At 32.4% G+C, this 15,758-nt stretch overlaps 1 protein-coding gene across 3 annotated transcripts in view; it reads left to right on the top strand.

Annotated features, from left to right (window-relative positions):
• Nucleotides 1-15,758, top strand: part of Gbe1 (1,4-alpha-glucan branching enzyme 1) — a 268,831-nt gene that overhangs the window by 87,727 nt on the left and 165,346 nt on the right. For all 3 annotated transcript variants that reach the window (XM_071615136.1, XM_071615135.1, XM_071615137.1), the window contains one exon: nucleotides 727-842. In XM_071615136.1, the coding sequence (XP_071471237.1) occupies nucleotides 727-842 (116 nt within the window). The remainder of the gene's footprint in view (nucleotides 1-726; nucleotides 843-15,758) is intronic.

Below are 15,758 nucleotides of genomic sequence, written 5' to 3'. Positions count from 1 at the left end.
TTTATTTTAATTAAGTATACATGACCGCAGAGTGCATTTTGATTCATTGTACACAATTGCAGCACAACTTTTCTATGGTTGTACACAATGTAGCATCACACCATATTTGCAGACATACCTGTACCTAGGGTAATGATATTCATCTCATTCCACCATCTTTCCTGCCCTCATGTACTCTCTCTACTCTCCCTCCCCTTTGCCCAGTCAAAGTTTCTTCATTTTTCCCATGCCTCCTCTCTCCCTGTTATGGATCAGAATCCACTTATCAGAGAGAACATTTAGCCTTTGGTTTTTGGGGATTGGCTAACTTCACTTAGCATTATCTTCTCTAAATCCATCCATTTACTTGCAAATACAATACCTTCTCTGTATCTTATCTAATCACATATAATGCATTTCTTTTTGTTGGTATCAACTTTCTTTTTTGATGATATTACTTAAAAAAGGACCTATTGTTTTCTTTTATATCCTAGTTACTGATAGCAGTAACAAAGTTGAAAGTACAATTGAAAAATGTCATAATCTCTGTTTACTTTTAGGAAGCAAAAGGAAAACTTAGATAGAAAAAAGTGGTCATTTTAAATTTAAGTTGCTAGTACAGCCTTAGAAAACTATTTGTTAGACAATTTGATTTTGTATAAATGATCAATATTTCATGTGTTACTTGAAATTTATTAATAATTTCAAGCTGTTATTAACTGACTTTTTTAAAAAATATCTTTTTAGATGGTTGGAATCCATTTTCATATCCATATAAAAAATTGGATTATGGAAAATGGGAGCTGTACATCCCACCAAAGCAGAATAAATCTGTACTGGTACCTCATGGATCCAAATTAAAGGTATGCTCTTCCGTCCTATTTTTACTTGAGTTTATTATTTTGCTTTTATCCTATTTGCATAGTTCATTTTAAAATAGTAAAATATCTAACATATATGAAAATGGTGGGAGAAGCAATCTACTGTCAGGAAAATTTAAAAGCGGGCATCAATAAATTGGAAGGTGTTAGATTATAACTGTTTGCCTGGTAAGATACCATATTTAATTGTATTATCAGATATTCAGAAACTATATGTAAGAAGTGATGTTGAAAAAGTAAGTTTTAGTAATTGCAAACGTATAGCTTAAAAAGCATAAACTTTTATGCAAAGTTGGAAACTCTCTTCAAGTGGTAAAATGTAAAAAGACTTTTTACCTATAGAGAAGGTCTTGATTAATTTGATGTTGTAATGAGTCACATGGGCATGGAAGTGACTGTTGTTTGCCTGTCCCTGCATTTTGGGGACCTGCTTTTACTTTTTCTTGTTCTTTACCTTTCTAACCTCTGACTTGGAGGTTTTTGTTTCCAATGAACTGGCCTGTGAATGAGGGTCAGGCTGAACATACTGCATACTCCCAGCACAGTGGCTAGCAATATGGTTCTGCATTCAGGGTCTGTACAACAAAACCTTTTTTTTTTTTTTTTTGAGGATAAATGGTAATGCTTAACAGGATCCAAAGTCTGGGTTACAGATTTCTGTACTTTAGTTATATAAGAATCTATATCCTTTTACATTTACTTGATTTTAACCTATCCTTATATATTTACATGTCTGTATATATTTTTCGCTTCCTTTGACTATCTTTTTTTTTTTTTTTTTTTTTTTTTAAGAGAGAGTGAGAGAGAGAATTTTTTTAATGTTTATTTTTTAGTTTTCGGCTGACACAACATCTTTGTATGTGGTGCTGAGGATCGAACCCGGGCCGCACGCATGCCAGGCGAGCGCGCTACCGCTTGAGCCACATCCCCAGCCCTCCTTTGACTATCTTGATAGATCCTTTGATTGGATTATTTTATTGGCATTTGCTATTTAATATTATTGATATAATTACAAGATATGTTTAAGATCAAAATTCATGTGTGTGTTGCAAGTTTAAAAGATTTTTTTACAAATATTGAAATTATAAGTTTATATGAAAATTACTGAAACATTGGCAAACATATAGTCTCTAGGAAAGCATATAGTATGGAGTAAAGAGACAATTTAACATGGGATGGTAGTCAAAGTTCTTTTTAGTCTGTACTAAAAAAGAGAAAACAATAATTATAGTATATACAATAAGAGGGATTTAAATTTAATATAAATAATCCCTTTTCTGTATCTATGTAAGCTTAACAAGAGCAGAGCCTTTGCTTTATTGTTTGCTCCCCTGTATAACTATAAGAATAGTGTTCAACTATAAGAATATTGCCTGGCAGAAAAGACACTCAAGAATGTTAAAAAACACTCAAGAATGTTAAAGCCATTTTTAGGTCTAGTTTTAAAAGAACATTTCAAATTACTTCATTCTTCTATAGTTTATAAGGCCTGATTTGTGAAAACTGTCATGCAATGAAATAGTTATATTTTGTTTTTATTAAAGTTTTATTATTTTAGAAACAGAATTTACTAATTACTAATGTTGCAGAATTTTTTTCTGCCTCTTCAGCTAGAAAATTTTATAAGCCCTGATACGCTTGCTTACTTTTTAACTTAAATGTTGAATGAATTTATTCTAATATATTTTTCTTGTACAAACGGTAAAATAATTAAGGACATGCTGAACCTCCCTAATCCAAAAATCTGAAACCTAAAATGGTTTAAAATCTGAAACTGTTTGAGTGCTTGACATTATGCTGCAAGTGGAAAATTCCATACTTTGAAACTTTGTTTCATGCATGTATTATTAAAAATAGTGTACATAACTACCTTTGGGGTATGTGTATATGAAGCATAAAAGAATTTGGTATTTTGTCTTGGATCTTCTTCCCAAGACACTTTATTACTTGTATGAAAATATTCCAAAATATAAAGTTGAAACTCTTCCCATCCCAAGCACTTCAAAAAAGAGATACTCAAACTATATTAGAAATGAGTGATTATTGGTATACATTGGGAATTATGTTATGCATCTGTTTTTCCATGCCAACTGAAATATTATATGATTTTTGTACTATCTATGTACTATACTTTTTAAAAAACGAATTATTTACTTTGATAAAATGAAAAAATTTGATGGTTTAAAAAATGGCTTTGACTTTGTTACCCGGCCTTTAAAATCTGTTTAGCAGCAAAGAAACACTCAGTAAATATCATGTAAACTGTTCTGTGATTTTTCATTTTTATTCTCTCAAAATTACATTGAAGGAGATGAATTATAAATATAGACCTAAAATAATATTTATAATCTATAGACATTTTAAATGTTATGGAAACATTTAGGTGCTATTATAATATTAATATACAGATATACCACTTTCCATAAGTGGATAACTAATTATATCTATCAGATTTTCTTTGGAGGATTTATATTCTCTATTAAAAACAAAATAAAAACTTGAGGTTTTGGTCTTTCAATCTGAAGTTGTCCCTAGGTAGTCTATCTTGGTAATTAAAAATCTTATTTTAAATTGAACCTGAAAATTTGTTTCAGTCCACAAGGGATTGACCTTTATAACTCACTTGAGAATCTCTCTCTTATGACTTATCTGGTAGCCATTAATAAAAAAACTCATCACCTATCATTGAAATAATAGCTGTTTTCTCTGTAAAATATCTGATATTTTAAATTGAACATTCTGAAAAAAGATATTTAACTGCTTAAATTGTTATATAATTGTCTCCTTCTTAAATTTAGAAATTAGTTTTTCAAACAAAATATTTAAAAAAAAGTCATATCATAGGGTAAATTAAACATTCAATGCCATAAAGATATAGGGATGAATAGAAAACTAATTTCTTGAAATAGACTTTTATTTCACATACAAAGCCAAATTAATGATTTTTTGTTCACACTTTTAAAATGTATACCTTTAATAATATTGCAAATTAAAAAAAAAAAAAAAACTTTTCCCAAATTTCAGAGCAGTTTATCTCTATTCTTAAGTGTGTGCTTTGTATCAGGTGATGTCCTTGATCTTTGATGCTTGTAGTGCACTGTAAAGTGTGTAAGTATTTGAAACTTAAAGTGCTATCAGCAAAAAAATGAATGAATCGTTTATTTATTCTGTGATGGCAACAGAGAAACTTACAGAGGGGCAGTGACATTCAGCATGCTTGGTAATGTATTTAGAAGTTGACCAGAGGGATAGAAGGAAAAAAAGATATTTTAACCTGAAAGTGCTGCCTGAGTAAAAAGTGTGTATTGATCGAGGTCCCAACAGGAAGCAAATGGCGTTCTCAAAATAGGACAGTTTGAATAGGTATTATTTTCAAAAAGGCTATTTTCAAAGTTGAGTGTGCAGGGGAAACCACAAGAGAGTTCACAGGGGGATTACGGTGGGAAGTCATCTAAATTTTAACCATGGCTAAGCTTCAAGAAGCAAAGGTTTAATAAGAAATCCAGAGGAGGAATGGGCCATCCTGAGAGGAGCACTAAATTTTGGTGGGAGTCACAGTTAATGAAATCCTTGCAGGGGAGGAGGCAGAGGGGTGAAAAATACTCTGATCCTTCATCCCTCCACCCCCTCTGATCTTTTGTTGGGGCTCTGTATTGGCCCAGCCCAATGGGAAGTCAGAGTTCCTGGAAATAGGGTCCATGTTGTCCAGCTTCCTGAGGTAGAGAGCTGGGTGAAAAACAAGGCCTATCTTAATAGCAAAAATGTAACTCATTTTTAGAGATCAGGGGTTGGAGGCAAACTATGAAGAGTTAGTTTTCTTTTAATTCGCATTTTGTCTTCTTTTATGATTCCAAAAGACTAGCAAGGGCATTTAGAATTATTTTTAGTGTTTGGGATATTTGTGTACTTTAACTTTACCTCAGCAATCAATAGGAAACATGGACTAAAGCTGAGGTTTCTTTTATCAACCCTTTAGCATTTCCAAAGGCTTAAGCATTAACTCAGGCTGCCATAGCAAAATACCATAGAATGGGTGGCCTGAAAAAAAAAAAAAAATCATAGTTTCAGAGGCTGGGAGTCCTAGATACTAGCATGGTTGAGTTCTCAGGGCTCTTTTCCTGGCTTCTAGACAGTAGTCATTCTTTCTGTCTTGGCAGAAGGGCAGGGGTGTGGGAGGAAGAGAATGCATCTGCCTACAAGTTTGTAAACTCTGGTGTGTCTTGAAAAGGCACTAAGCTTATCATGAGGGGTCCAACTTCATGACTTCACCTAAAACTGGTTAACTGCCAAAGGCCCAATCTCCAAAGACATCATATTAGGGGTTAGCATTTCAACATATGAATTTGGGCAGATTTAGATTATTTTATAGCTTTTCTGATTTTACACTGTAGTTAGATCTTACACACTTTATTGGTAGAAAAGGAACACAAAACCTAATACCTGTATTTGTAATTTAACATGCAGGAAAAAATTAGAGATTGCATTCATATTTGTTTTAATTACGATAACATTTTGAAAACAGGTATTGTAATTATATTTTTGTCTTAAAGATGAGTAGGTTAAGATCAAAAGAGATGGAGATAGTAGAATCTGGACCCGAGTAAATGTTTTTCTGACAGTACAATCCTGCTCTTCTTCTACATTATGCTATATTGTCAGTCAGGCTGAGAGTTCACAGGGAAAAGAAGAAAGAAAGTTACACAGACAAAGTAGAACTTGAACCATGTCCTACACTTAATATATTATTTTATGCCATATTTTTTAGTTCTTTTGATGGAAACTATTATCTCTATTTTGTAAGGTTCTGAGAAACAGTAGTACTGATGGTACCTTACTGGAATAGAAAGAGGATTTTTGGAGAGAGTCTGCATTACAGTGGGTATGAGATAAAATTGTTAAAGCAAAACTAATTATTAGATCTGGAATGAGGTTGAGACAGAAAGATGCCCTAGAGAGATTTGGGGCAGGGGTGAGGCATATTGAAAATGTATCTAATTATTTCCCTAAGATGATTGATCTGATAAGCATTTTGTTCTTCATCTCTAGAATATTTTCTTGTGTCATGTCTTGGCCAGTTTTCTTCTTCTTATATTATTTGTTCACTGTTTTGAGGATTTCTAATATTTGCATATTGAATATTCTAGGTTTATGTTTTTCTAAGGTATCCATCATTTTGACTTTCTGTGTCATTTTGAGAGATTACATTTCCCATATTCCAACTGCTTTTATATTATTAATCATATCTTTTAAAAAATTTCTAGTAATATTTTTGTTTCTACCCCTTTTGAATATATTCTGTTTTAATTAAATGCCCAAAGACATTTTTATCTCTTTGAAAATTTTATAGATATTTACTTATTTCTTTTTTTTTAGATTTTTGTACCCAGCCCACATTAATTCTGTTTCTTTCACTTTTTTCTATCTTCATGATGATAGAGTCATATTTTCAAATGAGGTAGGAAAAAGCAATTGAAAACTCTTGTGCATAGATGCTGTTTGGTTTCTGGTGAGCTTTATTGTGGGGTGGTCAGAACTGAATCAGATCTTACATTGATGGCAAAAGGGTGAACATTTTTCTTTGACTCCATTTACTTTCTTCCAGAGCTGAATCTTCTAGTCTCCTACAGAGGGTAGGTAGAATAGGTATTTAATGGAGGACTTTATACTTGCTATTGACATTTTGGACAGGGAAAGTGGATGAGAGATACATCTTTCAGTAAGATGCTTAATTCTCTTTTTTTTTTTTTTTCAATAATGTGATTGTCCTCTGTCATTTGATTTCTTATTGTCTCTGGGTCTGGAACTTCCTAATTCATATCCCCCGGAAGAATGAACCTCTTATCTTTAGTTTGAGGGGTAGCAAGTAGTGATTTGTAGGGATACACATACTCTAGAGTTTTTGTCCCCCTGATTTTTAACATGGAATCTTACCTTCCTGAGTGGTTCTGTCAATCTCCAGATACTGAATCTTTCAGGTTTTTTATTTTTATTTTTTTTTAAGAGGTGAGGGGAAAATTAGCTAGGTCTCTTCAGGTTCTTCCTCTGCAATATCAGATTATATGTTTTGTCTTTCTCCTTAGTTCCTTATCCCTCCAACTGCTTTTCATCTTCAAAAATTTATTGGAATTTGTTTTCTTGTCTTTTTGGTCTTCTGTTACTGCCTTGTGCATCTTGATGTTACACATTTCAATGGATATTTGCTAGGGTAAGAAAAGAAACCCCAAGGAAATTTATCATTTTTAATTCAAACTTTAAAATATCCTTATTTATATGGAAGATGAAGTTTCTATGCTGGGTAGAAGAATATTTTATGATTCCGGTGCTGCAGTTTGGGTCATTGTATTCTCACAGTATATAATGATTATAGGATTTCGGTCAAACTGATTATTTCTTGCTTGTGATGTCTTTATATATTATTGTATGTGGTAATTTTTTTTTCTCTGTGACCTACAGAAAATTCTTTTTTCACTTCAATTGTTACGTAGTTCAACTTAATCAACCTTTATATAGAAACATCTAATTTGTGGGAGAAAGCATATTTAGAATTAGATGCACTTTCCCTTACCACAGTGGTGATAATTCTTTGTATTTGCAAAATACAATACGAATGTTAATGAGCCCAAATAACATATTAGAAAATGTTCTCCCCTCTGTAGGTGAGAATAAAGTCTTGTTAATTGATTCATTTTTCTTTCTTTCCTTCCACTCCTCCCGCCCCACAGAGCTTGCTAGAATACTGATGGGAAACAAAATAAGTGTGTAAATTTCTAAGGCAGTGTATTTGCCAGTCTGTAGAGTAAGTCTGTTTGCCTAGAGAAATGAGTGAGGAAGTGGAAGTGTTCCCTCCCCTCCTTTTTTTTCCTTAGCTTGTATTTATTTATTTATTTATTTTATTTATTTACAGTTTTGCTATTTTTCTTTCTTAATATCTTATTCAATAGCAGTTTAATCTTATATTTTCCACACTTGAAGCGTTGCACTGTTTTGAATGTATATGAAGAAAAGGAAAGCTAAAATGCTTTCCCTTGAACTATACAATTCATTATAAGAAAATTCTTCATAACACAGGTGTTTTTCAAACATACTGTGGTTGATAAGGGAGTAGAAGAAGAAGCTTATATGTGTGTGTGTGTATGTGTGTGTGTGTGGGCCAACAAAGAACCCAATAAAGAAGCAATCAGAGAAAGAGGGCATGGATAAGAGATTTTGGGGGGAGTAGAAAGAAGGAGAAGTATAGTGGATACAGGTTGAAAATTACGGGTTTGTGGGAAGATTTGCATCATAACTTTGTATTGAAGGAGTTGGTGGATGTTGATTAGGAAAAAGTTGTCTGGGTTGATTATGGGATGATAGAATATAAAGTCAAGCAAGATTGTACAGGTATTAATATTTGGCATACAGTATAGTCAGTTTGACTTTTATTGACTTACAATGATGTCACATGTATAAGGCGACTAAATAAAATATTGGATCTAATTTAAGAAATTTTACTCTGAAAACACGCAAGGCAACACAATTGAGGTTTCGTCTTATTTTATTTTATTTTTTTGGTGGGGGGGTACTAGAGATTGAACCCAGGGGCACTTAACCACTGAGCCACATCCCCATCCGTCTTTTGTATTTTATTTAGAGACAGAGTCTTGCTGAGTTGCTTAGGGCTTCCCTAACTTGTGGAGTCTGGCTTTGAACTCACTATCTTCCTACCTCAGCCTCTTGAGCCACTGAGGCTGAGATTATAAACCTGTACCTCTTCCCCTGGCTTGTTTTTTCTTAATTTCTACATTTCTTACAGAAAAAAAAAAAACTTGTAATTTTTAATAATGACCAATTATTCTTTAACCTGAGCTTTCTTTTTTTATTCAGGCCTTTGATGCTTAATGACTTATTATTATTTTTAATAATAAATAAAAATAATAAAATAAATAAAAAATAAAAATAAAATAATAAATAAATAATATTTATTATTTTATTTTTAATTAAATAATAATAAAATAATAATAAATAAATAAATAAAAATAATAAATAAAACTTTATTTATTTATTTATTTATTCATTTATTTTTTATGTGGTTGTGAGGATCGAACCCAGTGCCTCACCTGTGCTAGGCAAGTGCTCTACTGCTGAGCTATAGCCCCAGCCCCTAATGACTTAGTTTTTTCCTCACAAATATTTATACTGTTTCTTCTGCAGTGTATAAATACACTGAAGTGATCTCATTTTCAATAGATAAAAATTAGCTACTTAAATTCATGGTCCCATGAATCCACTCTGATCTCCTTTTAAATGGTCAGCATGCCTAGAAAGAAAAATATATTATTGCTTACATTTTTCCATATCTTCAACTTTTACTTATTGGTTTTTATCTTCTTCTACTTAAAAAAAAATAATTTATTCTGATTTGTTGTACATGATGGCAGAATGCAATTCATTTTATATTACACATATAGAGCACAAGTTTTCAAGACACTGATTGTACACAACATTTTCACACATTTGTGGCTTATACATGTACTTAGGATAATGATATCTAATTTATTCCATCATCATTCCTACTCCCTTGCTCCCTCCTTTCCCCTCCTTCCCCTTTGCCCTATCTAAAGTTCCTGCATTCCTCCCATGCTTCTCCTAGCCACCAATCTCCATTATGGGTCAGCATCTTCTTATCAAAGAAAACATTCCTTTGCCTTTGTTTTTTTTGGGATTAGCTTGCTTCAATTAGCATTATATTCTCCAACTTCATCCATTTACCTATAAATGCCATGATTTTATTATCTTTTAATGCTGAGTAATGTTCCATTATATATATATACCAAAGTTTCCCTATCCATTCATCTACTGAAGGACATCTAGGTTGGTTCTATAATTTAGCTATTGTGAATTGTGCTACTATACTTTTATTAATGATAAAAGAGAAAATAAACTAGCCCAAATAATTGGATGAAAGAAACTTTAATTGAAGATCCATCTATGAAACAATATCAATCTCATTTATCATTATGAATCATTTGAACCCGCATGTTCACATCACTATTTTATAGAAGTTCATAAATGAGTCCACCTATACTATGGCTTATAATATCTTCTGCAGTTCTCAAATATAATTTCCAGTTGTACACAGATAGTTTAACATTTGGTATATATTAGCAGCTGCCTCAAACTTGTCATAAAGACTGTCTTCCTGTCTCAGCCAATGCCAAGATAATGTCCTTTTATTTGGAATGGCTTTTCTCTATTTTAGTAGTTGGACAGACTCCAAATATTTGATACAGAACTCGTATGCGTATAATTTTGGTGAAGTTTTTCATAATCTCAACCTCTACTTTCCCCTCACTAATTATTCCTTTCTCCTTCAATCTATTAAAAACTATTTACTTCTCACTTACTATGACCAATATGGATATGAATTATAGAGCAATCTATTATTATGCCTATAATTGATCAGTTATCCATTGATCACTTTTTGAAGACAGAGTCAGAATTTTAATCATCATTATGTCCCTGGGACCAAGTAATGTCAGATTCATAGGAGTCAGTCAGTGTTTTTTATTGTATGCATGAATGGAAAGAATAGAGACCATCAGGTAAGTGCACTTCACTGTTGCAAACGTTTTTGTATGGGCACATTACACAGAAAGTAAATGAAAACCATTATAAACACTATTTATTGGCAGTTTTGAATTCCTGGAATTTAGGTATCAGTAGAATTGCTGTTCATTAGTAAGAAAAAGTCCAAATGAATACTGGTTTGGAAGGAGTATTATAATTTTCTATGTAATGTGTTATACAAAGTTTATATCAGTTAGAACTTACCTCTAATAAAGAGTTTGCCATTATCCGAAGATTTGAAATAATTATTTTTATCTCATGGTTCCCCATTTTCTTTTGTCTGTCAGAAAGCTAAACAGTAAGTAGATTCTACAATTAGAATAACCTCTTGACACCCCAGTCTCATACTGTTATTTTGCCCCATTAGCCTCCTTTATTTTATTTTTAAATATCATGTGACCTTATTTTTTATTACAAATCCTTTATTTTTGTAAGAAGAATGGAGTAAATACAATGTATACAAATCTGTGGATCATAGTAATTTAAATCAAGACCCCAGATTGTTCTAGTATTTCTTTAAATTATCTGTTTATATTACTGCTAGTTCATTTACTTTATAGTTCAGAGTCAGTTCATTAGAGGGCTACTAAATAAATTTATGTGTAGATGTGCCAGAAGTCAGAATGCTTACTCATTTACATTAGTCCTCTTAGGAGAGAAAGGGTCCAATTATGAGATGATATCACTCTTACTTCAAATTAATTATTAGATGCTATTTCTTATTGGGTGAAGCACACACATCAGTTCGGTTTCAGACATTTTTTTCATTGAAAACTTTCTCAAAATTTGAAGAATATTCACTTTGACACAATGAAATAGAAATCTAGAATGTACTGTTACTACTTATATATGCACTCTTAAGATACAATAAATCATGTTAAAAATAAAAAAGTTTGTCTTTCAAATATATAGGTCAAATTATATTATTGCTTTTTTATATTAAAACTAATTTCTGTGCATTGGAGTTTTTCATGGAAAAAGCTCAGAATGAGGAGTGGCTTGTATTATATAGTTTGGTTTTCTGTTTTGATTTTCTGCTAAAGCTGTACAGAGAGTAGGAGGTTGTCAGTGAGATATCAATGGTAGTATAGGGATTGCTTTCTGAAGTCATTATGAATTAACAGCTAATGGGTAGCTTTCTTTGATAGCTCGTTTATAATTGAGTGCAGATAGATGAAAATCAAACACAAAGGGAACTCAGTTTTATCATTAATTTTGACTTTGTTTAGCGGGTGATTTCTGGGCACCACAGCAGCGTTCCTAATTTGTCTGTGTATGATGAAGAAACTAATCATACACAGCTCAGGGAACAAATAACATACATCTCCCTGGAAAGTCACCTTCAGAGACAAGCACAGGGAAAGCACCACCACCAACCTGTTGAATCTTTCTTTTTCTCCTGTTTATGTTTTTCTTTTCCTTCTTTTAAAAGTGCATTTTGTAAAACAATTATTTCATAATTACAAATTTTCATGGTCTTAACTAGGCTATGATCAGGTTTGTTCCTTATAAAACTCCCTTCCTCTCCTATCTTTCTTTTCCCTTAGACCTGTAAAGTAAAAGAGCTCTATGTCCCAGATACTATTTTAAACATTTTAGGAATATCAGATAATTTAGTAATACTACTATCCCTTTTAGGAAGTTCTTATTATCATTAAGTGAAGAAATTGAGGCACAGAAAGATTATATAACTTGTTCAATGTCATAGATGTTGGTGATAGTTCTGGAGCTGGGGCTTAAACCTACAGAGGTTGTATTCTTAAGCATTATGTCGTGTTGCTATAATTTATTTGCTTAGTTGCAATTTCTTTGACCTTTTGATGACTGTGTTATAAAACACAATCTAGTATAGCCCTTGGCTAAAATAATAAATCTTCACAAATTGTAATGTTTTTTGAATACATGTTTTTTCTATGGTCAAGTTGCAATGACAGTAACAAACTTGAGAGAATACCAGAAAATCATCTGATAGTTTTAAAGAATATTCAATAGAAACTGGGCATGTGCAAACATCCTGTAATACTAATACTCTGAAGGCTGAGGTGGGAGGATCACTTGAATTCTGGAATTCAAGATGAGCATAGGCAGCAGAGCCTATGTATTTTCTAGAATTTTTTTAAATTATTTTTTTATTTATATATGACAACAGAATGCATTACAATTCTTATTACACATTTAGAGCACACTTTTTCGTATCTCTGGTTGTATTCAAAGTATATTCACACCAATTCATGTCTTTTATACATGTACTTTGGATAATAATGTCCATCACAAACAAAAAACCAGAAACAACAAAAACCCTAATCAAGAATAGTCAGCAGCTTACAATAAGACTCCCCAAAGAGGCTATGTATATAAGTTGGTATTGCTTGATCTCATGATATTGCTAGTCACTGCAAATGTATGTATACATGTATAAGCCAGAACATTAAAATAGAAAGGATTTTGCTTTTTGAGTCTAGACTAGTCCCTAAATCCTATGCGAAAATGTATCCACGTCTAAGCTGTGTAGTAATATATGGCCAGCTTACCTGTCAGCTTGAAGCAGAATTCAGAAAGGGAGAAGCCAGTATCTAAGTGTGATGAGATATTGTATTAGTGTCATTACAGAATCAAAGATGTAAGAAAAGAAAGCATCCACAAAGCAAAGCTGAGGATAGAGTCTCTGATAAACCCATTGTTTATAAAGCTTGTATAGCTAGACTGCAGATAGATGAAGTTAGTAGTGAATGTGTAAGGAAACAAAAATTAAGATAGTCAGGTGAGGGGAATACTTAGTTCCACTGTGATATTTCTTTTATTTGGATTGTAATATGCTTTGTTGGCTCAGGAATACACTTCCTTGATTTTGCAAGTTTATTACTTTGATTAAATTCATTCCTGTGGATGATAGGCACCTTTCTCCCTCATCACCTTAGGTAAAATATTTGTTTACATTACTATTTCAAGGATCAAAATAACAATGTCTTTGACAAGATAGGTGGTTTGTTTTTGAAGTGAACATTCTTATCAGCATGTCCTCTGCAGATAGGTTAGATCTGTTTCAAGTGTATGTTCAGAACAGCTTCCTTATATCATACTGGTCTTCCTTCTCTAAGTGTGTTATCTATATGGCAAACAGTTATCTATATGGCAAAATGTAATCCCTCAGAGGAAAATGGAATCAAGGCATTACCTTTTATGGCTGCAAATACATCATTTCCATATGTGTTCTTTTGGCTAGATGTTAGTCACATTGGCCACCCTAGTTACAAGGAATGTTGGGAAGTATAGTTTTAGTGGAACATTTGTCCAAATGAAATTATGTGTGTTTAGTCTAATTAAGAAAAAAATGGAGAATTGATTTTGAAATATAAAGCACTTACTGACATAGGCATTTAAAAGGAGCTTTTAAGGGAAATAGAACAATTAACCTTGTGCTAGAAACTTCTTAATACATCTCGGATGAACTGTAATGATGTATCCTTATTTTATTTGTTTTTATGCTATGGAAATATATTGTCCAAATATCCTTATGAATTAATTCATAAGAAAAAGTATGTTGTTTCTGTTAATAATAATAAAAAAGAAAATTTTGAATAACTTCAAGAATATAGCACTTAATAATGTAGGTAGTATTATTAATACATATAATTATAATGACATAATTCGGATAATTGTAAACTCCATCATTAAACAAACAAAGGAAAATCCTGAAGGAGTCTGGAACTAATTAGATCTTTAATGTGAGGGTTAAAATTTCACCACTTTTTGAAGGATGTCCAAATTATCCTGAAATGCCATTTTCCTTTTTAATGAAATTTTAGTTTGACAACAAATTCGTTATGAAGTCAAGAGTAGGATTTTAATGAAAACACTATGTATAAATATTGTGGTATGGGATATAAAAGCATACAGAGCAGAGTTCTACAATTGACAGCAACCAGACTCTAACCTGTTTTTTTTTTTTAAGTTTTATAATATCAACTTTATTTTTACAACTACCCATTTTAAGTGGACAGTGTGATTGATGCATTTTGACAAAAATATACAGCTGTGCAACATTCTATACAATTATGATTTGGAACATTGTTATCACCCTTGAAATTCACTCTTGTCCTCTTGAAGTCAACCCTCCTATCTATGCCTCTAGACAATTGTTGATCTGCTTTCCATACTATAGATTGTTTTGTATTTTCTAGAATTCTTTTTTAATTAATTTTTTATTTATATATGACAGCAGAATGCATTACAATTCTTATTACACATTTAGAGCACACTTTTTCATATCTCTGGTTGTATACAAAGTATATTCACACCAATTCATGTCTTTTATACATGTACTTTGGATAATAATGTCCATCACATTCCATCATCATTTCTAACCCTAGACCCCCTCCCTTCCTCTCTCACCCCTCTGCCCTATCTAGAGTTCCTCTATTCCTCCCACGCTCCCCCTCCCTGCCTCATTATGAATCAGCCTCCTTATATCAGAGAGAACATTCGGAATTTGGTTTTTGGGATTGGCTAACTTCACTTAGCATTATCTTCTCGAACTCCATCCACTTATCTGCAAATGCCATGGTTTTATTCTCTTTTATTGCTGAGTAATATTCCATTGTGTATATATGCCACATTTTTTTTTATCCATTCATCTATTGAAGGGCATCTATGTTGGTTCCACAGTTTAGCTATTGTGAATTGTGCTGCTATAACAAAATGGTCCAAGGACGTGAACAGAGACTTCTCAAAATATGATATACAGTCAACAAATATATGAAAAAATGTTCATCATCTCTAGCAATTAGAGAAATGCAAATCAAAACTACTCTAAGAATTCATCTCAACTCCAGTCAGAATGGCAGCTATTATGAATACAAACAACAATAGTTTTGGCAAGGATGTGGGGAAAAAGGCACACTCATACACTGCTGGTGGGACTGCAAATGGGTGCAGCCAATACGGAAAAGCAGTATGGAGATTTCTTGGAAAATTGGGAATGGAGCCACCATTTGACCCACCTATTTGTCTCCTCGGTCTGTTCCCAAAGGACTTAAAAACAGCATACTACAGGGACACAGCCATAACTTGGTTTTGTTGTAGAGTAAAATTAAGACTACAAACTAAGTGCTTCTAAAATAATAATTCATAGAATAGTGGTATAGTTATGTTTATGATGCCTGAAGCTTAAATTAAGTTTCTAGAAGGATGTTCTTCTTTTCCTTCTTCATAATGTAGATAAGTATTGGCTCTCATCTTTTTTTTTTTTTTTTTTTGAATTGGTTGTATTGTGTATAAACATACTTAATACTT

Source organism: Marmota flaviventris, chromosome 8 (assembly GCF_047511675.1).
Source record: "Marmota flaviventris isolate mMarFla1 chromosome 8, mMarFla1.hap1, whole genome shotgun sequence".
In the NCBI taxonomy this organism is placed as follows: domain Eukaryota; kingdom Metazoa; phylum Chordata; class Mammalia; order Rodentia; family Sciuridae; genus Marmota; species Marmota flaviventris.
Note: the sequence above shows the minus strand (reverse complement) of the source record. Positions and strands in the feature narration are given on the sequence as shown.